Source organism: Wolffia australiana, chromosome 14, assembly GCF_029677425.1.
Source record: "Wolffia australiana isolate 7733 chromosome 14, ASM2967742v1".
NCBI lineage: Eukaryota > Viridiplantae > Streptophyta > Magnoliopsida > Alismatales > Araceae > Wolffia > Wolffia australiana.
Window position 1 is genome coordinate 13,857,134 of NC_135848.1, and position 23,736 is coordinate 13,880,869.

A 23,736-nucleotide genomic window follows, 5' to 3' on the forward strand; every position below is an offset into this window, starting at 1 on the left:
GTGTGGACTGAGGTTTTTCTTTGTCTATGTAGGGATTAGATGATAAATTGTAAATTTATTGTTCATTAAAATATTTATTTTGGATTTTATTTTATTGGTGTACCGTAATTCTTCATATTTAAACATTGAGGACAATTAATGAACCAAGACTACTCATAAAATAATATTTTCATTATTAGTTTTAGGATGAGAAACAAATTCGGTAATATTATATGTGCCCAGTTCACTATTTGTTGATTCCAATTATTAGTGTATTGTAATAAATTTTATAAGATTATCAGATGTATATTTTGCATGATTTGTCAATAATATTTTAAGCGAAGAATTAAATATATTTATAGAATTTCATTCAATAAAAAAAATACATTATAATATTTTATTTTATTCTTGAGACCAACACATTTGGGTGCTTTATTATTTAAAACATAACAAAGAAAACTTATTATCCTCACAGCGTGGAATCCTATTCTGTTATCTCATTCCGGTTTAATTTTATTTCAAGATAATACCTATAATGATCGAAATGCATTGTTCCATATGGACACGCACCTGCGATAATAATAACTTTTATGTGATTTGGTTTTGTATAAAAAATATAATTTAACTGTGCGGTCTCTAGAAACATTAAGAAAATAATTATAAACCTTAAGGACATAGGAATGAGAAATTTTTTAAGCCAAATTATACAAAGAATGGTACTAGTTTGATTTCTAAATTCAAAAAAATCTTAGAATTTTAAATTTCAATTTAAATAAATTTAAAAATGAAAACAGTGAAAAAATTCTGACCTACTAGGAGGGGGGAATAGGAGATAAAAAATATCATGATACTTCTATGTGGTTTGGGCAAAACAATGTTATTAGGTCTCTTATTAATCCTTTTATTCATTCATTGTTCTTGTTTCCTGTCATATGGGAAATTTTACTCTGCATTATTCTCCCAAGGTTTTTGTAAAAACTTTTGCAAGAGAGGGAAAACCAGTGCTAGCTATTTAAAAAATTGGCGCATAAATCTGCATGAATCTTTCCAAAACTAGTTTGAATTTTTCATTCAAAGCATTTAAGATATCTGAAACAAATAGCTTGGTTTTCTTTGAGTTCAAAAAATCTTCCTACTCTTGAAATTTTTGGCTGATTCATCATTTTCTCATGTTGTGATTTGAATTCCTTGATTTCTCATTAGATAATATTTTTTGTGCGGCAAATTAAGCTGTAGGAAAATAAAATTTATAGAAGGTCAGATAAAGTAATCAAACAAAAAAGGAACAAAAACTTTTGGTAAAACTAAAATCTGAGAGTGATTTTGTTATTATGAAAATTTTTCTTGATCTTTAATTCTGAGGTCACAGATCTCATCATCAAAAATATATCCATCAATAAATAGATTAACTGCAGCAATGATAATTGCATAAGATTTATTAAACTTATTTTAAAATATTGAAGTTCCAAAATCATCAGTTTATTCTGTTGGACTAGAACATCCTGAAAATATCTAAACATGTATCCATTATTGAACATCTATTGACCTAAGTCAGGCTTTAGACCAAGGTTTTACCTATCTACCTAGGGATTGGGTGATAAAATATACATTTATTATTCATGAAATTATTAATTTGGCATTTTATTTTAATGGTGTGTCATTGAATTTCCAATTTTAAATACTGAATAATATGAATAAAAAAACTTTAGAAAATTCTTACTCACAAAATAAGGTTTTTTCATTATTAGTTCAAAGAGATGACAAATATGAAGTACTTATGATATATACCAGGTATATTTTTTGTTAATTTCCATGATTATTTAATGTTACAAAAAATTGATAATATTATCAGATGTAGGGTATGCATGTTTTGTCAATGCTTATATATTTTTAAGTTAATAAAAGTAAAGAAATATCATCCAATAATGAAAATATATAATAAAGTTTAATATTTTTGCACTCTTGAGACCTTTATTATTTAACGCAGACCAAACCCGCAGCATTCTCCAGTGGTTTTCACAAAAAACCTATAGAAGAGAGGCAACATCAATGTTAGAAATGTCTAAAGTTACAAATTGGTGTATACATTCACATAAATATTTCAAAAATTAATTTGAATTTTTCATTGCATGTGTTTAAGATATCTGAATAGAATATCACGACCTTCTTTGAGTTCAAAATATCTTCTTATTCTTGAAAGTTTACGTTGATTCTCCATTATCTCATGATGTGATGTGAATGTCTCAATTTCTCAGTGGATAATATATTGTGCATGAAAAACTACGAGGTAGGAAGATAAACGTTATATAAGGTGAGATAAAGGACCCAAATTAAAAAGAACTAAATAAATATTTGGTAAAAATCCAATTTGAGTGAGATCTTCTTATTACTGTGAAGATTGTTGTTGCGCTTTAATTCTCATGGACATGCCTCTTCATTTGCAATAGAATCATCGATCTATAGAATACCTGGAGAATGTAAGTGTGATATTGTTTTTTTTAGTGTATGACTTCAATTCATATCTCACACATATAAGAACTAAATTTGTTGAAATGGTATTTGAAGGTTTTTTATAATTAGGATTAGGAATTAAAATTGGTAGAATGAGAGCAAGGGATTAGAAAGAATAATACCTTTTGCATTTAGAATTCATGGATATATTCCTGGTTGAGTTTTTATTGACTAATATGTGAGATTAAGAGAGATTAATTAAATTTATTATTTAAAAAAATTATACTAAAAAGTAGATCAAGTGAATTTGATTGTGGGGGAAGAGGACATTGAGGTTATTATTAAACATAAGTATCATGATGTTGTTGAATTCATAACTATAGAACTAAATAGAGTTAAGTCCATATTTGGAGTTCTAAAGAGACAGAAAAGTTGATAATTTTACAAGATATGAGATTGAGTGAGGTTGTGAAAGTCAGATTAGAGCAGTTATAAATATCCTATTGGATATATAAGCGTTGAAAGAAAGAAAATAATTGAGATAATATAGTGAACTAACATAATATAAGTATTGAGCTTAGCATACGCTAAATTGAACTGAAATAAGCTTGTTTACTTAAAATAGAATGCGTGCGGTGAGATGGAGATAGATAAAAAGTGATGGTTAGCGCAGTGACATTAGACTGGGGGAGATGGAAGAGATTTCAATTAGCTCAATGTTGATTATTCTGGGATTGAACTAAAGCGGTGAGACTAGTTTTAGATTATTGACTGTTTAATGTTGATATGAAAGTTCTATTGAAATAAATTATGGGATTTTAAATAAAGGTATAGAAATACAATTCGAGAAATATGTGATCGAGTGAAATAGTTGTTGAAAATTTTGGAGGTTAATCCAGCATTAGGACTGAATCAAAGTTATCATTTCATGCTTTTTACCTTATAACTTGTTAGACAGAGATTGAAATTGAGGGCATCTCCTTTAAGGTGTGGACGGCAGGGGTAGGAGGATTATGGAAGCATTTAGATCAGGTAGACGATTTCTGAGCATAAACATATATCACTCAGACATCAGTTAATGTCTCAACTTCTTTCCCAATCTTAGAGAAGTCTTATTCAGGGATATAATTTTTTGTCAGTCTTTCCTAGGCTTCTGCAATGATTTATAGCAGACACAATAACCACTGTCCCTTTTTCTTATAAATGATCTGGAATGAAGGGATAATAATGTTACACACCATATCTAAGAAAATGTGAAAGGCAACAGAATCATCTGACTGTCCCTTGGACTGAGGAACAAATCTATCCTTGTATTTCCCCAGTTCTCTACCTTATTTAATTCTTTCTTCTCCCCTCTCTATCTCCTGTTACATCCTGTCCTTGATGCGGATTTCATCTCTGCCTTCATATTTCTCTGTAAATTTTTATGTTATCGTATGATCCAATTCATACTTTGTTGAGAACTTGAATTTCACCTATGCATGAACCAAGATGAATGGCTTGATGCATCTGGAGAGAGGCACATCGATGCAAATAGAAGCTTATATGATAAATGAAACAAGAAAGATAAAGCATAGAAAACACAATACCAAAACCAAAATTCACTATAAAACTCGAATTACAATTACACTCTAGTCATATGAAATCTGGACACCAAGGCTTACTGCTCGATCAACAAGGCCTAAAATGGTTCTGTACACTGCAGCTCAAAGAGCAAGGGATAGTTGATCTGAAAGAGCTCTCCCCAATATGCGATATGACAGATACATGAAATTCTTTTAGTTCAAAATTTATATCTGTCTATCTATCTAGCCATCTCTCAGTTTTTTTTCACAAAACACCTTACATGCTTATATCAATGCTTTCTACATCTCTCCTTCCCCCCTCTCTCAAAGAAAAGTTACATAGAGCGTGAGACGAAGAAACTGAAGTCTGGGTGGAAGGCATCAACCTGGGTAAGCCAAGAGGCGGCTGCGTTCAAGAGGGAGCTGACCCTCTGAGAATCCTGGGTCCCGGGTCTCACCCAAACCCAGTTTTGCATCCGATAAGAAGCTAGCCCAAAAGGTGGAAGGGAACAGGCCACTTTCTTTCCATCCTCTGGAGTAGCTAAATGAAACAAAAAGAAAAAAATCAGACAAATTAAAAAAATGATCTCTAAATTTTATGGCTTCTACCAACCAATCCACTATACAGATGACCAAAAAAGAAAAATATGAAGTAAACATCTGTACTAAGAAGCCATGCAAAAAGGTGGAAGAGAGCAGATCGCTCTCTTTGCATCTGCTGCAGTAGCTAAGTGAGTACTAAAGAAAAAAAATCAGACAAATTAAAAAACCTATTTCTGAATTTTGTGGCCTTTATTCAGCCAACCCAGTTCATAGCTGACCCAAAGATAAAATTATGAACTAAAAATGTAAATAAGGGAGGAAATAGTAGCCGAGATTTCGGTGACATTACCTTCAGGATATGAGGACAACGAGTGGTAAGTGAGGAAGGCAGAGTAGAGGTCCCTGGCGTTTCTCTGGGCAGGCAGGTGATAAATAGGATACCTGAAAAATAAAAATGAGTAAATATGAGATATAAATAGATAAAAATCCAGGAAGGGAGGTTTTCTAACTATAATAATGCGTACCAAGCAACAGCCATCCAGCTTGCAGGAGAAAGATCAATGCTCCTCAGTGAGTTCACCCCCGGATATTCTTCGGCCAATTTCTTAATCTGCCGAGGAAAAAAGCCAATTAAAACCAAATCAAAAGAGTAAGAAATTATTCATAAATTATCCGGGGTAGATAAATCACCATCTCTCTAAACGGAAGTCTCTGATGAGGGCTGGAGTGTTCGAAGTACTGGAAATAGAGCTTCCCAGGCAGTTTCCTCGTTCTATAGTCAGCTTCTGGATCGGTGCCGGAATCGTCCGAATCCCACGTTCTGTTCGACGAATTGCTGTTCGTTCTTGAGAGCCTGCTCCCATCGTTTTCGCTGCTCGTCGACTCAGTCTCCGAGTCCAAACCCAGCTCGTCAACACCATTCCTGAGCTCTCAAAACGCCCAAGATGAGATTTTTACCCTCCAAGACGAGAAAAAATGCAAAAATCCGACGAGAAAATACCTTAAATCCGGCGATTTGACGGTGTAGATTTGCATGGCGGAGAGAAAAGGGGTGTAGTATTGAACAACAGTTTCATGGGCACTGACCCGAATCGGAGCCCCAACACCGTAAGCACTCCACTCATCGTAGCAGTCCCATAAATCCTCAAGAACGAAAAAACCGCAATCTTTCTCCTGACCCATCTCCCACTGTTCAATCCGGCAAGAACATCAGCGAGAAACTACTTTACCGGAGCGCATTACCTTCATCAGATCATCATTCTTACCTTGGGAAGAAACCGGAACGGAGCAGTGGGCGTGACGCTCTCCAGAAAACTCTCCAAGTTGGAGACCGCCATGTCTTCTCCTCTCAAGCTGAGGCTGCTATCCGGCAAGAATTTTACAGAGGACATGAGAAAACCGCTGAAAAAAACGTCTCAGCCGCTTCTCTAGAGATTACACCGGTTGACGATTGAAAGCATGTAATAAATAAAAACCCAAAAGCTTCTCTCTTTCTCTGAGTTTTTGTCTCCGTCAAACGGTTCAGGAGGAGCCCGTGGGAGGCGGGCAAAGCTTCTTTTCGCTCCCTCTTTCTCAACCCACCTCTTCTTTCTTCAGGAATGAACGTCCACTCGTCTAGAGAGAAAAAACAGAGAAGACCCACCTCGGAAATCTCTCTCTAGACTTGAGAAGAAACGGGTAGCGGCGGAGAGAGAGGGGGACGAGGAGAATCGGAGCTGTGCTGAAGGGGAAAGACGGGGATTTTGTTACTGTACTACAGATGGCCGCTGCAGAGAAGAGAGAAGGGACGTGGCGTCGTTTTGGACCGTTTCTTAAATTTCTCCGTCGACCGGTCAAGCCGCCGCGTGGATTCTCTCAGCTGACATGACGGCATTCATTACGCTTCCATCCGCCCCCCTTCTACTCGCCCACCCACTGTCATTAATCTTATAAATACAGTAATTAGGCCCCCCAAAGTATGTTTCTTACCTTAGTTTATTAGTCTGAGAAGTATTATTTTTCATCGTTATGATACTCTTTTGGAAGATTATACCATGGTTTAGTTGACACCCATATTTCTGAGAGAAGTTATTATTTTGTTTTTAAAGTCTTTTGGAAGGTTAAGTGATTTATCACTGGGCCCAGGGATGGGTGGATATCCCACATAAAGTTTATTATTCTGGGGATCAGGAAGGGAATAATAAGATTCCGGGTTGGATTCCTTTTCTACAGAGGAAATATTTCTAAACAATAACTAAGCCGCCAGCAATGATGACAGCTTTCCTTTTTCATTCTGTCGTATTGGTTCTCATTGTATTTTCTTGAGCATAAGATTGTTACCTGGGAATTCCCCCATTAGTTATAACATTGATGTTAGCTCTTAATGACAGATATATGTGTTGATGATGTAATATTGATAGGATTTCTTTTTGAACATGTTAAATCATCTGTCTGGAGATTTAAGATGGATTAAGATCAGTAAAAAATTCGGGCGTACATCATATTTTATGTATGAAGTGATCCAAGAATACTGATTTTACACTTTCAATGCATTTGAAGTAAAAATAAAATGATTTGGCCACACACTTTGGAGATGAAAATGTTTTAAACCAAGTTTAGATTGAAAAATAAGCTCTTTTCTAATATTTTCGATCCACCTGTATTTGTAACATTATATCGTAATATGGTTAGAGTAGAGGTTATCATTCCAGTCCAACATAATTTTTTTACTGAAAAAAAAAAGAAATTGCACTTATGAATGGTCAACACGTCAATTGCACAATCTGCAAATTGCAACCCTTTCCAAATCATGGAAAGCTATTTCTGTGGATAATGATGAAACTTTAGTTAAATATCTAAGCTTAAATGCTACGTTGGTGGTAGTTAATCAATTGAGCCAAACCAGTTTTATTCTTTAATAATGTTTTGCATTATCATGCGTTCCAAATGAACTCCCTTTTCTAAAGCAAGAAGGGATAATATAAGCTCATGATATACACCACAATTCAGAGGCACATAATAAGGTTTGCAGGGAGATCTAGGCCCAGATGTTTCATGACTAAGATTACTTGATCCCACTGTCATTGATTCTAAACTACTTTTCCCTTTATATTTTCATAAGTAGGTTTATCCTTATAACTGAAGAATAAGGGTGTAGATAAGATATCAAGAATATAGTTCATATGGTTTCCCCTTATTATGATCCTAAAATAATAACTCTAAGAATTAGATCGATTCCTGAATCCCATAGAGCAGAGTTGATTTCAACTTGGAGAAGGAAGAGTCTAGAATTAAGGACAGTGGGATTATGCAATCTTATTAAGGTCTAATATCTTGGCGTAGGTCTCTCTTTAAACATAATTATGTGGTTATTGACTATGTTGAACATTACTATCTGATGTTTTCCCTCGTGGATTTAGTGTATATTAAGAAATGCATGATGATGAAAAATATTTTAAAAGAATAAAATTAATTTGGGCCAATCAACTGACCAACACCAACATAGCATTAAGCCTTTTTTATTTAACTTAAATTTCATCAGTATCCATAAAAACATTTTTTCATGATTTTGAAAGGATGGATTTCCAGATTGTGCAATTGACATGTCGACCATTCATTTGTTTTCTTTATGTTCCATTAAAATTAACATGACAAGTTTTTATCGAACTAGAACGAAAACAATAAAATACACAACTGAATGGTCGACTTGTGAACTTTACATGCTGAAAATGGCAATTCGTTCCCTATCATGGAGAGTTATTTTTATGAGTCTTGAAGAAAACTTAATTTTTCAGTGGCTATGTTGGTAGCGGTTGATCAGTTGACTCAAATTAGATATTTTCATTACAGTCGATCAACATCTTAATGCCTTGCATTATGAGATCAGAGTCCCCAGCCGATCTGTATGAGGTGAAGGAAATTTTCACCATCGTTTTAAGAAAGAAGGTCAAGAATCTACAGAGTACCTAACTTATGATAAACCATGTGTATATGATGGAGCTGAAATTCTCAGAATACTTATGGATAAGGAAGTAAAACAGTACTGTTTATATAGTCATAAGAGAAATCACACGGGTTATTTTTCTAGTGATATAAAGACAAGTTACCATGCCTTGGTCCACTCTGTATTTCCAATGACACCATTCAGGGTAGATAACCCTCCTAGCAATCTAGTGGACATATTATTTATAATTTCAAATGGCACCTCCCAAAACTCAAGCATCGATGAAGTTATGTTGGGCACCATTAGAAGGGGAAGATTATAAACAGTGGAGAGTTATTTTTCATGTGTTACTTAAATAATAGAACTTTGAAGTACTACAGTTGTGCTCCACAAAATGTGCCATATATGTACCCTTGTAGGAATGGGAAGACCAATATTTTTATCATTAAAAAATATTAGAGGTTGGACTCCCCTCCCTTAGATTTTATTTTTTCAAAAAATCACATTAGTTTTTTTTTCTTTGGGATAATATATCTGTTTGTTGTGACGTCTAAAATTTAGTTGCACATTTTTTCGATTATACTCACTCTTCACATCTTTTTTCATTACACCTCCTGGAAGTAACTGATAACATGCATGATTGATAGTTTAATATGACCATATTTACATGTTTACTTGCATTAAATTAGTTATACATGCATGTTATCAAGTGTAAAATGATTAAAATTATTTTTAGAATGATATTCTGAAATTTTGGCATGTTTGTGTATCTTTCAGATTTTTCTGACTACAGATTCTTAAAGAATAAAATTTTCTGAGTCAGAGTATGATCTTTGGGCAATAATTTTGGAGAGATGATTTTTCTCAGTCGAAATATGTTTATTTGTATTTTTGGGCCTTTATTTTATTAAATATGGATTTATAATGCATTTAAATTTTTTATTTTGCAAGCCAGATGTTGTCATTCGATTTGTTGAACAGCGACAAATCATGGCTATAGATAATGATTGGTGAATCATGACAAATCATGGCTAATCGCGATGCCATAATGGCATTTAAAAGATAATGAAATGTTTTTTGACTTTTCCAGGCACAAGGCAACATGGACAAATCAGAATCACGACCACTTTTTTTCAACAAATGCACCCTGTGGAATGAGGCAATAAGGATTAAATTTTTTTTTCTTTTTCTTCTCTCTTTCCTTGGAATGGTCAAACATTCTGGCGCTGTTGATGTGTCATATGACAAGTAGTGCCATGTGTCCACGTGGTGTTCACGTCTCCACGTGTCATTTATTAGGAGCTTTTTGATTGGATTAAAAAAAGGGAAATTGCTGACGTGGTCTGCACTGACGTGCTGCCAGGTCAGCTGCAAACTAAATGATATAGAATATATTTAAATAATATGATATCATTCTCTTTTTTGTCTTCTTTTTCAAGGTGCCACATGGTGCCACGAGATCCTTCTATTGTGGATCACATTAAATGCCTGGAGAAGACAAAGGCCGAACAGAATGATGTGATGGCAATAATGAGGATGAGAAGAGAGAAATGTTCGAATTAAATAAACAGCTAGGAATCATCCAACTTCCAGGCTTGATACCTGATGATCTATAACTCGGATAGAGCAGAAATTTTAAGGGTTGCTTTGTCTTTTTGTCCTCTATCCATTCATACAGTTTAATTTATAAATAGAACCCCCCATATTTGTAAAAAATATATTTAAGCTCGCTTCCTCCTAGAGACGCTGATTGAAAGAAATTGGAGTTTTGAAGCTTCATCAAGTGCTCATTGGTGCCACTAGTGCTTGGAGAGGTTCAACAGAGAATTGGGGAGGTTGATCTGCAGTTGGAAGACGTCGTGATCCCAACAGAATATAGGGATATAAGGTTAGCCTTTTGCCTTACATCGAATCAACTCCAATACATTTAGTTAGTTTAATCATCAACTTCATCCATTACCATCTTCCATCCACTTCGTCCTTATCCAGTATCATCCACCGGCGCCCATTTCATGCCCCCTCTTACACCATCACAATCCCCTCACCTACCTCTATCTTCCCCCTTTAAAGCCAAAAGTACTATCCCCTTACTCCACTCATCCTATCTCAATATCATTACATCACATTGTATCCACCTCCTACCATGTCGTTGTCACAGTCCCATCTTGCTTTCCATTCTCGTCCATCTTAATCCCTAATTAGTAAAAGCCTAATAAGCCATCTCTCATCTTATCATTCACGCTCATCATGCATACATAATCTTCTCATCGTCGTGCTTCACCCAATTGAGATCATAATATCCCTAATATATGTTCCATGTGGAGACGAACCTTACTCGTCACTACCTAATTAAATCATTTATGAGTATAGGTTTTAAAATTTTATTAATTAAACTCAAGCTCTCGATTGAGTTTATCAGTAACTACAATCAACAGTCTATCCGTATGTGGTTTCATCTCCCCTTTTCATTATGAACCATAATTTCTTGTCATTTTCTTGCAATAGGGATAAGATTCTTCTTCTGCAAATATCATTATTTTTGTCCATTAGGATGGAACTCCAACTCTGTCTTCTTCCATTTTACTCGACATATAGAAAAAGAAAATTTGATGACGTATTTTGGCATATTCCTTCTACAAATTTCTTGATGATTGAGTTAGTTTTTTAATTTTAGTTTATTTTATTTACCCTGACTTGAGGTGATACTTTCATACTGTAATCTTTCTCCTTATTTCACATGGTATAAAAGAGCGTCTAGACTTTTGCAAGATGTTTGGTTTTTGAAAAATTTGTGTAAATGCTATTTTGTGTGGTTTCTAAAATATTTAGAAACAGCAAGTCTAAAATTTTATTTATTGTCATGTACATCACTGATTAACAACTAGCTGTGCATATTCTTCCTTTTAAAGTCAACTTAGCTTAGACATAACATGATATATTAAATGACGTAGGGAACCATAAACTACTTTTGATGCATGAATAAGAAAAACTAAGAAATGACTATGTATCATGATGTATAGTTCTATAAAGGAAAAATAAAATTATATCATTATTATTTTAACATAATTTTTTCTTGGTTAAAAGGATTGGATTTATGATACATAATTATTCCTAGGGAACACAATACTAGATGGACTTGTGCCCATCTCTTAGAATAAATATCTGACCATGGAATCGTGAAGGTGAAATGCCCCATGTTTATCCATGTTATGTAAATGGGAAAATACTGATCTCTATGATGAATCTTAGCACCCCAGTTAGAAGGAATTCTATATTAGGGGATGACTTGTTGATAACTGGGCCTAGACAAAGAAATGACTATTCTGGATACATCAAACTCAGTGTTTAGTACGAGGCATCCCACTTTTATATATATTTTTTATGTAAGTTTTTATGGGTCTAAAAGAAGTGGGTAAGAGGCGAGTGGGGTATTTTTGATGGGAAATCTAACTAAACCCAAATCTCACACAATCATCATTACTGAGGTTTTCCTAATGCAGAATTGTTCACAATTGTTAAAGATGATAGTGTTTAATGTGAAGAGTAGAGAGTGCAATGGCATAGTTTTAAAAATATTTAAGTTATAGTTTAAGGTGCTAAAAGAAAAATATAAGATTACCAAATAAATTAACTATAATATATTTTATTAAATAAGTCATAAAATGCATTTAATGTTTTTCCTTTATACATGCTATTTTAGGATTTTTTAGCTTTTTATGATTCATCTGTATTAATGGCTATCTAACTGATAAACTCAAAATTAGGGGTAAGATTACGTCAATGTGATCAATAATATTTATAACCTTTACTCATGAATAATTTATCTATATAGTGACGAACAAGGGTCATTTCCATGGGGAAAGGATCTTAGGTTGAATTTAAGGCAACGGGAAGGGATATGTATAGCATAAGAGGTAGCGTATGATGGAGGTAGTGATCAGAGTTTAAGGTTTCTCCTATATGAGAAGAGTGAGGTGATTAATGCATGAGTTATGGATGTGATCAGACTGAGAGGAAGAGAAAGAAGGATGAAAAAAAGTGTGACAAAGTGGCAATTAGATAAAATGATAACTAAGGAGTATCTGATTTAGGGTTTTATAATTTAGGGTTTAATAAAATGTAAGAGGGTGAGAAGCCGAGATGAGATGAAGATGATGGTGTGGGATGCGGGGATGAAGGAGTGTAATTGGATTGAATGGATGAGCTAAAAAGGGTGAATATAATGGTGTAGGTTTAATTAGACAAATGGAGAGTGGGACACGTGATGGGATTATGGCACCGTTGGTGACACGTGAGGTGGATGATAGATGATGATAGATAGGGATGATTATGTATGAGGATGGATGTCGATGATGGATAAGAGTGACAGATGATCTACCTAAATGTGTTGAATAATGACCAATGTAAGGCAGGAGGCTAACCTTAGAACCCTATGGTCCGCAGGAATCAAGGCATATTCTTGATGCAGCTCACCCTCCCCACTTCTCTGTTGATTCTCTCCACATACTCAAAACACCAAGAACACATTTGATGGACTTTCAAAACTTCACTCTCTTTCCATCTGCCTCTCCAGGAGGAATTTAGCTTAAGGATATTTTTTATATATAGTGATAGGTAAATTTATAGGTCCAACCATATTTTGGATAGAAACATAAAGGTGAAGCCACCCTTAAAATTGCAGCTCAATTGGAGTTGTGGATGATCAGATATCTATTGGTTCAGGTTTTTAGGGATAACCTAAGAGGGGAGGGGTGAATTAGGTTATCGTTTTTAACCTGTTTATAATCTCTTTAATTTTTAGTCATGATCCTAGATCTCTTAGACTATACTTTAGTTTGACGAGCAGGAGAGGGATAACGCTCGATATTTTTATACAGGTTAGGGTTATTCCCTTACTTCTGTCTCGGGATATCCAGCTGGGATTTATAATCAATCCCTAACCAAGCCTTTAACCCCCAAGATAAATCAGCCTGGTAATAGGAATACATGGATATCACCTATGTAGAAATTGAAATGGTGAGCTCTTTAAGGCCCCCTTAGCCTTGGCAAGTTCACACGTCTTCTGGACTCCTTTTTTGTCAGACCACCCAGGTCGTCTCGATCGGCCCAATTTTCCCTCACCTAAGATACACTCATGTCCGAGCTTGATCTGATCAAAGTAGTGTGTTAAAGTTGTTCAATATTTTTTAATGAACACTCTCACAAGATGTTAGACAACATTTTTTTATGTAATGAATCAACAACTGTCAGATTGGTACTTTTGAATGGTATGATCACTGTTGGTGAATGCTCAATTAAAAATAATGCCTTTTAACTTAAAACATACGATATAAAGTTTTCTTTGATGCTCAAATATAGCTCTTTCAAAAATCCAAAAGGTACACTTTAATCACTAAAAAGTTCGACATAACTCTGTTTGTATTTTGGTAGAATCTCTCGTTTATCAGCCTCGTAGAATTTCGAAGGTAAAATCATAAACAGTAAAGAAATAAAGCCATCAAAGAAAACCTGGAAGGATTTGAAAAAATCCTTTAGTTGTTCTCCTTTTTCTCGATTTGATAACTCAATTTTTGCTTGCCTGCACCGTTGATATGGCACCAACCCACAAAGAAGGAATTCTCCCAACAACTATTGCATATTAGTATCTTGGGTTTGACCACGATTAGTACAAGTTCCACTTGATTTAGCATAGTTAATTTTTCTTAAGGTCTCTAGCCAAATGCAGTGATTATGAGTAAGTGTTGAGCAAATAATCTAGTTAAATATTGGATAAAATAACCCAACAGTAATCTGAGTTCAATATATTTCAATTAACCAGCAGATTGATATATTTAGTAAAAAAATCAATTACTTTATTTCAAGCTTTGCTGGGATGATTCACTCTGTCTTACAAGATAAATCTCACATGGTTTATGAACTAAAAACAACCTAACTCAAAAACAGGTTTCAAATAATTTCACTTATGTCCATCAGAGTTTAGCCTAAACAGGAATTTAACTTCAAGAATTTAATTTAGATACAAATATGTAGGCAGCACAGAAATTACAGTTGAAATCAGATTGGTCAGATTTGTAAGTTCGTTCACAAAGTTAATGACCTAAATGAAAAATATTTAAACTTTAAGTTCTCTTTCTGAAATTGTGTGTGATGCACTGATTAAATATAGATAATCAAAACTGTATATGTGTGTATGTTATTGATTCAATACAGAAAACATTGTACCTAGATATCTTTCCAATGATAGTCAGATATTCAATACTCAGATATCTATACTCAGATATTCAATACTCAGTTAATACTCAGCTAGTCATTACTCAGATATTTCCGTCAACCTTCAATATTAACCAGTTTGAAGATCATGCAACCTCTCAGCACTTCATCTAAAGCTTCCTCAGCAAACCCTACACGAAAGAAAACGCAAGCAACGACACACAAATACCCAAATAATCTTACTAGTTTCTCTTCCAGAAGAACTCAATCACACGGTTGATCTTTACTGATTCAGCTCGGAGATTCTTCTGGATGAAACTTCTCTTGCACTGAAAAATTAGCCGCACAAGAAGATCGTCTGTGAAACAGTTGATGGTCATACTTTGATGTGCACTTATCTCACTTCAGATCTAGAGTTTTTCTTCAGACGTTGCCCTTTTTTTATTTCTTTGTATTGAGGTCAAGTATTTCTATCCACCCCCTTTTTCCTTCTTCTTATTTCAAATACCCTGGTCTTATGCCAAAAATGTCCCTGCATTTCCCAATCTAATGACTACTTCTTCTGAGGTAAAGAAAGTAAAGATACTCACCACAATGGAAATTTGGTAATCTTTATAATGCATGCTATAATATTCTCCTTGGAGACATTAATGTATACTGTTGGAAACTCATTAGAGAATGCTAGATAGGTTTTAATACATTGTTTGTGTATATTGTTTCTCTAGAACTATGTATTATTATCAGATATTGCATAAGAACTGATTTTAGCCAGCTTCAACTTAGTGTTGTAAATTCATCAAAATTGCAAATTCAAGATTCATGCTTAAAACATCAATCTTAAATATCAAGCTTGTAAGTTGGACAGTTTTTAGCAGATGATTTAATCAAAGTATTTTATCTGCTCCTCTGCTATGTCATCATGTCATTCTGTTAGGTTTTTATCTCATTGTCGCGCTAAATGCACTCATTGGGTTGGATTGTCCCACGTCATCCTTGATCAACGGCTCTCATCGCGTCATGTATCGCTTTTGGAAATAGACAAAAATTTAAGATAACTTTTTGATATTAAAACATACCCATTAGAGGATATCAGATCAATTCATCCCCATGGTATAATATGAATGTGATCATAATAAGGTCCTTTATTTCAATAGATGATGAGTGAAATATATATACTGGATAATTATATTCAAGTTATTTTTTTATGACTCAAATAATGAATTAACTGTATGGACTTAGTAAAGATAGCTGGTCTAAATTCTGATAGATTTATTGAACTCATTTATTTGGCCTCTTAAATTCAATCAGCCCAATGAGATTGGTAATTTTATTTTTTATATCTTGTCTTGCTCTTGTCGTAAATATATGTGTTTTGTCACACATTATACATCTCGTTTGATATTCATTAATACAATATATCCATTATAATGCAAGTGTGATGCTTTTAATCGATTTCCATAAATAAATGATGAGATCATAATGACTAAGTGAATCATGAGGAAATCATAATAAAAAAATTACTAGTCTCTAAACATGTGTTATAAATATTCCTACTCGAAGATACTCAAGATGGACATCAAACATGAAATATACACACTATAAAACAATCTTAATTCACCTATCTCTCTCTTTATATCTTTGTTTCTATTTATAATATATAATGTGCATCTCTATCTATACCCGGATCTAATACACACCACGATTCTAATATTGAAACCTTGGTCTTTAAACATGTGTTATAAATATCAAGAGTGAGAGGAGCTAATAAGAGAATAGGAAAGAAGAATGGTGGGCTATCTGAAAATTTTTGGCTTGGTAATTTTTTTGGCACCTTCCACTATTTATACTAAGCGATAACTTTTCTTACAACCCATTAAACTTTAAGTTTATCTTTTGACATCTAAAAGACCATATATGTGCAACCCTATATGCTCATGTATCTGTACATTTACCAAGTCCAATGGCCCAGTAATCTTTATTGGCCAACCTCCACTATCCATATCAAATATAGATTAACATAATCAATTTGACATAATCAATTGGTTCAATTTCTAGCATGTATCAAAGCTACACCTGGTACTTTGTAAGATACAAAGGAGTGCATGACTCGTGGAACCTTTTGTTCATTATTTACCATGATTATATAGTCACTCATCTGCTTGAGGCTCTTCTGATGACTTATACTATAGTCAACTATAAAACCCTAATTGACCATCTGAGGTAGTGCTGATGCATTTGAAAATTATCGGAGAACTGTTCTCTAATAATCCATTATCTTCCTTGAGTTGTCTCCTCTTATATTGAGGATGGAGGATTTCATCTCAACCACTCAACGTTCTTTATGAACTTCTTATTGCACCTGAGCTATTATTGTTTGGAACTCCATGCATAAGAATTCATAAGTCTTAGATAAAGAACAACCATCCATTGACAAGACATAGTCGGTGTCTCAAGTCTAAGGACCATTTACAAAACTATGATTTGAATCAGACTGATTGATAATTTGGTATAATACCATTCAGTGATTAATATAAAATTTAGTGAACTCGTTTATTAAGGACCACCTACTATCTATCCTTAATGTCTCCCTAGTGATGGTGATGGGATCGACATACTCATCATAAGAGTTGAAGGAACTACATAATGTTACTCTATTTGGATATTTCAATGACCACCTTTTGTATCATTTGAATATATATATTTAGAACGCATGCTTAGAGACTAGTGATATCGGTACTATGATCTCATCATAACTCACTTATTTGGATCACAAATTCATGGACTTCATTGTAAGTATCACACATAAACCATAATTAATACTAGGATTGGACATTTAGGACCAAGGACCAGTGAAAACTGATTGAAACGAGACCATAGGTCCTCTTTTTGAGAGTGGACCAATTGGTCAGGCAGATTTAGGTCCAAGGATCAGATGGAACTAGAACGGGAAAGTAACTTACTAAATATTTTTTTATTATTTTTTGTATAATTTAGATGGGAGGGAAAGCAATGGCCTTTCATTACCAGAAGTTCTAAATATTCATTATGTTGATATAAATTTTCCACCTCACCATCAACATAGATTCTCTATTTTGTCTTTGGGATTGACTAGTCAACCTGTTCAGACTGGGACCGGTAGGTAAGGTTTAGGTTTGTTAAAAACCCAGACCAAACTGGAACTATCAAACCCTAATTAATCCATTCTATCAATGAACATGGATGGGATGTATGATTCACTCGTCGGCCACATATATTACCATTATAGGTCAAATGAAATGTCACATAAGCCATTCTCTAATGATTTTTTCATGCAAAAGTACTAACTAGAGCTTGATGAGTAACCATACCCTAAGTCATTTGGGAGTCTTGCAAAGTGAAGGAATATATGTACACAATAATCAACTGATGAAAGTAAAGGTTCCATGAGAGTTTTGACATGATCATTTGTATATTTTCGGACACAAGGAGTATCTTGGTATCCCATAGGCCAGAAGTTTAACCTATATATTGGGTCAAATCAAATTGTGATTAAAGTTAATGAATAATTTTGGAAAATACTATTTATTAACTAGACTAATATATTAACCTAGAGTGTCACACACATAAGATTTTGGAGGCTGGTGAGTATGCTCTAAGTTTGCGGACCTTTTTCAAATGTTATTGAAGATGCTGACTTTTATAAAAAATTTCTAGGGACTTTTATGAAAATGTTCCAAAGAGTATAAATAGAGGGGCACCCTCATTTCACTCCCATGCAAGTCATTTTGAGTACCCTTGCCTTTCTTCCCTTGATCTTCCCAAGTGCTACTTATAGTAATGCTAAATGGAGAGGAAATCAGATTTTGAGCATCATAGTTTGGAGAAAGTCAAGGACTCAATAAATCATTTATTTAATTTGTTCAAAGGTGATGATTTTTTTTATCATATACATATTTGATTTAATAGTATATTTTTTAATCAATTTGGATCGAGTCAACCAAAGCCACAATTCCCAGATACTACACAAAGTCTTATGGAATTGATATACATCTCGGATCTATGGAATTTTATATTTCTCAGCGAAATCCCAAACGAGTGGAGTTGATTCTCCTACATAACCATTGAAATTGTTATGTGAAGATAACCTTGGTATTTCTAAAAAATAAGATATAGGAAGAGTGATGATTGCATACATATGCTGATTTAGACCTTTCATTGTATTAATAATAATAATAAATGGGGTCAATTTATTTATTAATTCAAGGCCATTTTCCATTTACAAAAAATGAAGATTATTCTTCGGTTTGAGTAAAGAAATGGGCCAAAGAGCTTGAAGATGGGACATGCAGAATGGATTGATCAAATCTATTGAGATGACTAGTCAACAAAGGTTAGTTGACCAAGGTTGCCTATAACAAATAATATCAAATTTAGGTTGAATGAAATTACTTTACTGATATCAAATTTAATTTGTCATCTCGTCCTAGCGAATTATTAATCCCATCTTTAAACTAGCTCTTTGACTCATTGCTTTTGTCAAACCCATCATTAGGGACTCCCCGTTTGTATCCATAATTGAGTGTTCACTACCCCTTATGTTGTCTCTGATACCAGATGACAGATTGTTGTCCAATGACGAACAAAAATCCGTTATCTGGTATCAGATATATGTATTTCCATCAGATATATGTATTGTAGCAACCAGTATGTGATATCGACATTTAGACCTATATCCACATTTACCACTGTGTTGCTTTTAGATGTAATTATTGGATATCAAGCATGTATACATACTATTGTATTCATATTATTCCCATAAGGAATAAAATTACCTGTCACTACAGATACCAGAAAACCCGATAGCAGGTACTAGCATTCACTGTGTCTGCAAGGCAGCTACATTTGGATCGATATCTAGACAGATAATTCAATATTCTTCACAATGCCAATATCTGAACCAATAAAAGATGTAGGCATATGTGATCGTCTATATGTTTTTTGAACATCAAACACCTGTATAGTGCATGATATTTGAGATCGCCCCATCTCAAATATTTTCATTCACATCCATCCTGCCTGAAAACTTTCATGTCACATCGGGACCAAGACATTCTCATCTCGTTGGACGACAAAAATAGGCCACCCTTGTAAAAACTCGGCGCTCGCTTGGATTTCCCTCTCAACTCTTGACTGGCTTGCACCAAACTTGCACTCAGCTCAAGCTCATCTCATGCTCGGCGCGTGTTCGACTTTCCCTCATGGGCTCTAGTTTTGCCCTCAACTTTCCCTCTCGAATTCTCAGCTCATGCTCGTCTGCCGCTCGGCTTTCCCTCTCTGCTCCTACTTGACTTCCATAGGATGAATAAACCGTCCTGCCCACCATCCACGGCCTCGGACAAGACTGTTATTTTGTCCACGGATGAAAAAATCATGTCATCCAGAGACTGGTGGATGACTCTACGTCCCATCATTCATCTGATCTCTCAGACAGGACTACTTTTTCGTCCATGGACGAAATAACCATCCCATATGCGTCCGTTTCACGATAAGCTTCTGTTTGTATCGAGACAATCAGACATCAGAGGGAGAGCACTAGTTACCACTCAGCAGTACTATTACCATCAGATCCGAATCACTATTCCCTGAGGATAAGATCCGGACCCAAAAAACCAAAAAAATCCTATCAAGCCACATCATCGTCTTCTCCAACCATCCCTCCACCCGTCAATTATCCTCCCAAAACTCCAATCCGCCATATCCGACCTTCAATTTCCCCACTCTCGCCTCCGCCATAGCCAATGGCTTCCTCTTCTTCTTCTTCTTCCTCTCCCTCTTCCTCTGAGAGAGAGCTGCAAGAGCTTCTGGACGCAGCGCGCCCCTTCCTGCGCGGAGAACTGGAGAAGATCGATCCAGAGCTACCGCAGCTCGCGGCAGTTCTCCGCAGCGTCGGCGCCGGAGAGTGCTGGCACAAGCACGGGAGCTTCCTCGACCACCTCCTCGAAGTCTACCGCATCCTCAAGCTCTGGTCCGCCCCGGACATGGTCGCCCGCTGCGGCCTCTTCCACTCCGCCTACTCCAACTCCTACGTCAATCTCGCCATCTTCGACCCCTCCATCTCCCGCGACCACGTCAAATCCTTAATCGGCGCCCAAGCCGAGCGCCTAGTCCACCTCTTCTGCATCGTCCCGCGGCACTCCCTCATCCACGATGATCTCCTCTCCCAATACTCCGACTCCGAGCTCGATCTCCACCTCCGATCCGCGGAATCGGGGGAGAACGCGGCGTGGAGGAGGAAGATAAGGTCTGTTCTTCCGGCGGAGGGGATCAAGGTGAGGCACATCAGAACGGGGGAGGAGGTGGGGTTGTCGCGGCGGGCGGTGGCGGTGTTTTTGCTGATGACCATGGCGGACTTCAGCGACCAGCTCTTCGCGTTCCAGGACGAGCTCTTCGAGAACGGCAACGGCAGGCTGGAATTCTCCGGCGATAACTACAGGGCGATATGGCCGGGGAGCGGGAGGCCGGGGCGGTGGATGAGCTCCATCTCGAGGATGGCCGCGCTCTACGCCATTATCGCGCGCGAGGAGGAGCTCTACGTTGGAGAGAGGAAGGGGGAGGGGGAAGAAGGAAGAGACGAGGAGATGGAGCTGGCAATTCCGCCTGTGTTCGAGGGGTGTAGGAGGGTTGTGAAGCCGGAGGAGGAGGGCGCCGCCGTGGAGCTGTATTGGGCCGCCGTGAGCGGCGGCGAGGCGGCGGAGGAGCGGCTGAGGGAGTGCGTGGAGAAGAACCCGTTTGTGGGGGAGCCGAGGCTGGTGCTGGCGCAGGTTTATTTGGGCGATGAGAGGTTCGAGGAGGCAGCAGCGGCGGCGGCGGAGGGGCTGAGGCTGCTGCTCGGCTGGGGCTCCGCCTGGGATAAGCGCATGTCCTGGGAGGGATGGGTCGCCTGGGGAAGAGTTCTTCTCATGAGCGCGAGAGACCGCTCCTGGCCTCGCTCCTCCTGGGGAGTCGTCAATCTCGGCCTCGTCCGATAATGATGCAATATAAATAGATTATCGAGAGAGAGAGAGAGAGAGAGAGAGAGAGAGAGAGAGTGGGGCATCGTCAGTCTAGGCCTCGTCCGATAACCATGCAGTATATATAGATTATCGAGAGAGAGAGAGAGAGAGAGAGAGAGAGAGAGAGAGGGGGGGCGTCAGTCTCGGCGTCGTTCGATAACCATGCAGTATATATAGATTATCGAGAGAGAGAGAGAGAGAGAGAGAGAGAGAGAGAGAGAGAGAGAGAGTATCTGTGTGTATGTATGGTAAGGATGTGAATTGATATTGTAGTATCATGTGTGTATTTGATGTTGGAGTGGTTTGAGTTTGTACCGTTTGGAGGTTATAAATATTAGAACTTGGGTGTTTATTAGATCCCGGCATAGAGAGGGATACGCAGTGTATAGTATAAATAGAGAGAGAGAGATGGAGAAAGAGAATGAGAGAGAGAGAGAGTGGGGCATCGTCAATCTCGGCCTCGTTCGATAACCATGCAATATATATAGATTATCGATCATAAGAGAGAGAGAGTATCTGTGTGTATTTATAGTAAGGATGTGCGAATTGATATTGTAGTGTAGTGCGTGTATTTGATGTTGGAGTGGTTTGAGTTTGTACTGTTTGGGGGTTATAAATATTAGAACTGTGTATCGCTAATTATTGCATGTGTGCTGGCCTTAATGTACATAGAGAGAGGTACATTAGGGATAGCTGAATTGAGATTGTTTTATGGTTTGTATTGGAACGCGAGAGACCGCTCGGGGCCTCGCTCTTCCTGGGACGTCGTCAATCTCGACCTCGTCAGATAACCATGCAGTATATAAAGGTTTGAGAGAGAGAGAGAGAGTATTTATAGTAAGGAGGTGTGAATTGATACTGCAGTGAAGTGTGTGTATTTAATGTTGGAGTGGTTTAAGTTTGTACCGTTTGGAGGTATAAATAGAGAGAGAGATGGAGAGAGAGAAAGAGAGAGAGAGAGAGAGAGAGAGAGAGAGAGAGAGAGAGAGAGAGAGAGAGAGAGAGAGAGAGAGAGAGAGAGAGAGAGAGAGAGAGAGAGAGAGAAAGAGAGAGAGAGAGAGAGAGAGAGAGAGAGAGAGAGAGGAAGGAGAGTAGGGATGTGTGAATTGATATTGTAGTATAGTGTGTGTATTTAATGTTGGAGTGGTTTGAGTTTGTACCATGCGGAGGTTATAAATATTAGAATTGTGGTGTTTATTAGGTCCAGGCAGGCAGTGTATCCTCTTGTAGTGCGTGCCTATATGAGAATTATGAGCCTGTCATAATTCACAAATTATTGCATTTGTGCTAGCTTTAATGTATACAGAGAGACAGAGATAGAGAGGGACACCAGGTATAGGTGAATTGAGATTGTTTTATAGTGTCTCTCTTTGATGCTGGAGTGGTTTGAATTTATACTAGATGGAGTTTCTAGATATGAGAATTGTAGTGTTTATTAGACCCTGGTATAGAGAGAGATATACTCTGTATAGTGTAAATAGAGAGAGAGACAGAGATAGAAAGAGAGAGGGCCGCCAGGGATAGGTGAATTAAGATTGTTTTATAGTGTGTATCTTTGATGTTGGAGTGGTTTGATTTTATACTAGATGGAGGTTTCAGTCTTAGAATTGTGGTCTTTATTAGATCCGGGTATAGAGAGAGATGCACAATGTATATTATAAATAGAAAGAGAGATATAAAGAGAGAGATAGGTGAATTAAGATTGTTTTGTAGTGTATATTTCATGTTGGAGTGGTTTGATTTTATACTAGATGGAGGTTTCAGTCTTAGAATTGTGGTCTTTATTAGATCCGGGTATAGAGAGAGATGCACAATGTATATTATAAATAGAAAGAGAGATATAAAGAGAGAGATAGGTGAATTAAGATTGTTTTGTAGTGTATATTTCATGTTCGAGTGGTTTGATTTTATACTAGATGGAGGTTTCAATCTTAGAAGTGTGGTGTTTATTAGATATGGATATCATCAAGTAGTGCGTCCATATAAGAATGTCATGTCAATTTATGAATATTATAACCTCATTATAATTTGCTAA

The 23,736-nt window shown here is 36.4% G+C and overlaps 2 protein-coding genes across 2 annotated transcripts; one reads left to right on the top strand and one right to left on the bottom strand.

Moving 5' to 3' along the window:
* Positions 1-4,004: 4,004 nt before the first annotated feature.
* On the bottom strand, positions 4,005-6,311 carry LOC144712199 (uncharacterized). The gene is made up of 6 exons (XM_078586404.1): positions 5,804-6,311; positions 5,539-5,726; positions 5,229-5,460; positions 5,063-5,148; positions 4,888-4,979; positions 4,005-4,536 (listed from the first exon to the last, which is right to left on the bottom strand). The coding sequence occupies exons 1-6, from the start codon at positions 5,927-5,929 to the stop codon at positions 4,331-4,333; spliced, it is 930 nt and encodes a 309-aa protein (XP_078442530.1). The 5' UTR covers positions 5,930-6,311; the 3' UTR covers positions 4,005-4,330.
* Positions 6,312-20,346: 14,035 nt separating this feature from the next.
* Positions 20,347-22,051, top strand: LOC144711867 (E3 ubiquitin-protein ligase). The gene has a single exon (XM_078585979.1). The coding sequence runs from the start codon at positions 20,448-20,450 to the stop codon at positions 21,675-21,677; it is 1,230 nt and encodes a 409-aa protein (XP_078442105.1). The 5' UTR covers positions 20,347-20,447; the 3' UTR covers positions 21,678-22,051.
* Positions 22,052-23,736: the final 1,685 nt, after the last annotated feature.

What these genes read in the sequence shown, in the direction of transcription:
- LOC144712199 (XM_078586404.1), bottom strand. Translation starts at nt 5,929, where the DNA reads ATGTCCTCTGTAAAATTCTTGCCGGATAGCAGCCTCAGCTTGAGAGGA. An exon ending in GTCAAATCGCCGGATTTAAG is followed by an intron (nt 5,461 to 5,538) that starts GTATTTTCTCGT and finishes TTGAGAGCTCAG; the next exon opens with GAATGGTGTTGACGAGCTGG. An exon ending in GACTTCCGTTTAGAGAGATG is followed by an intron (nt 5,149 to 5,228) that starts GTGATTTATCTA and finishes TTTCCTCGGCAG; the next exon opens with ATTAAGAAATTGGCCGAAGA.
- LOC144711867 (XM_078585979.1), top strand. Translation starts at nt 20,448, where the DNA reads ATGGCTTCCTCTTCTTCTTCTTCTTCCTCTCCCTCTTCCTCTGAGAGA.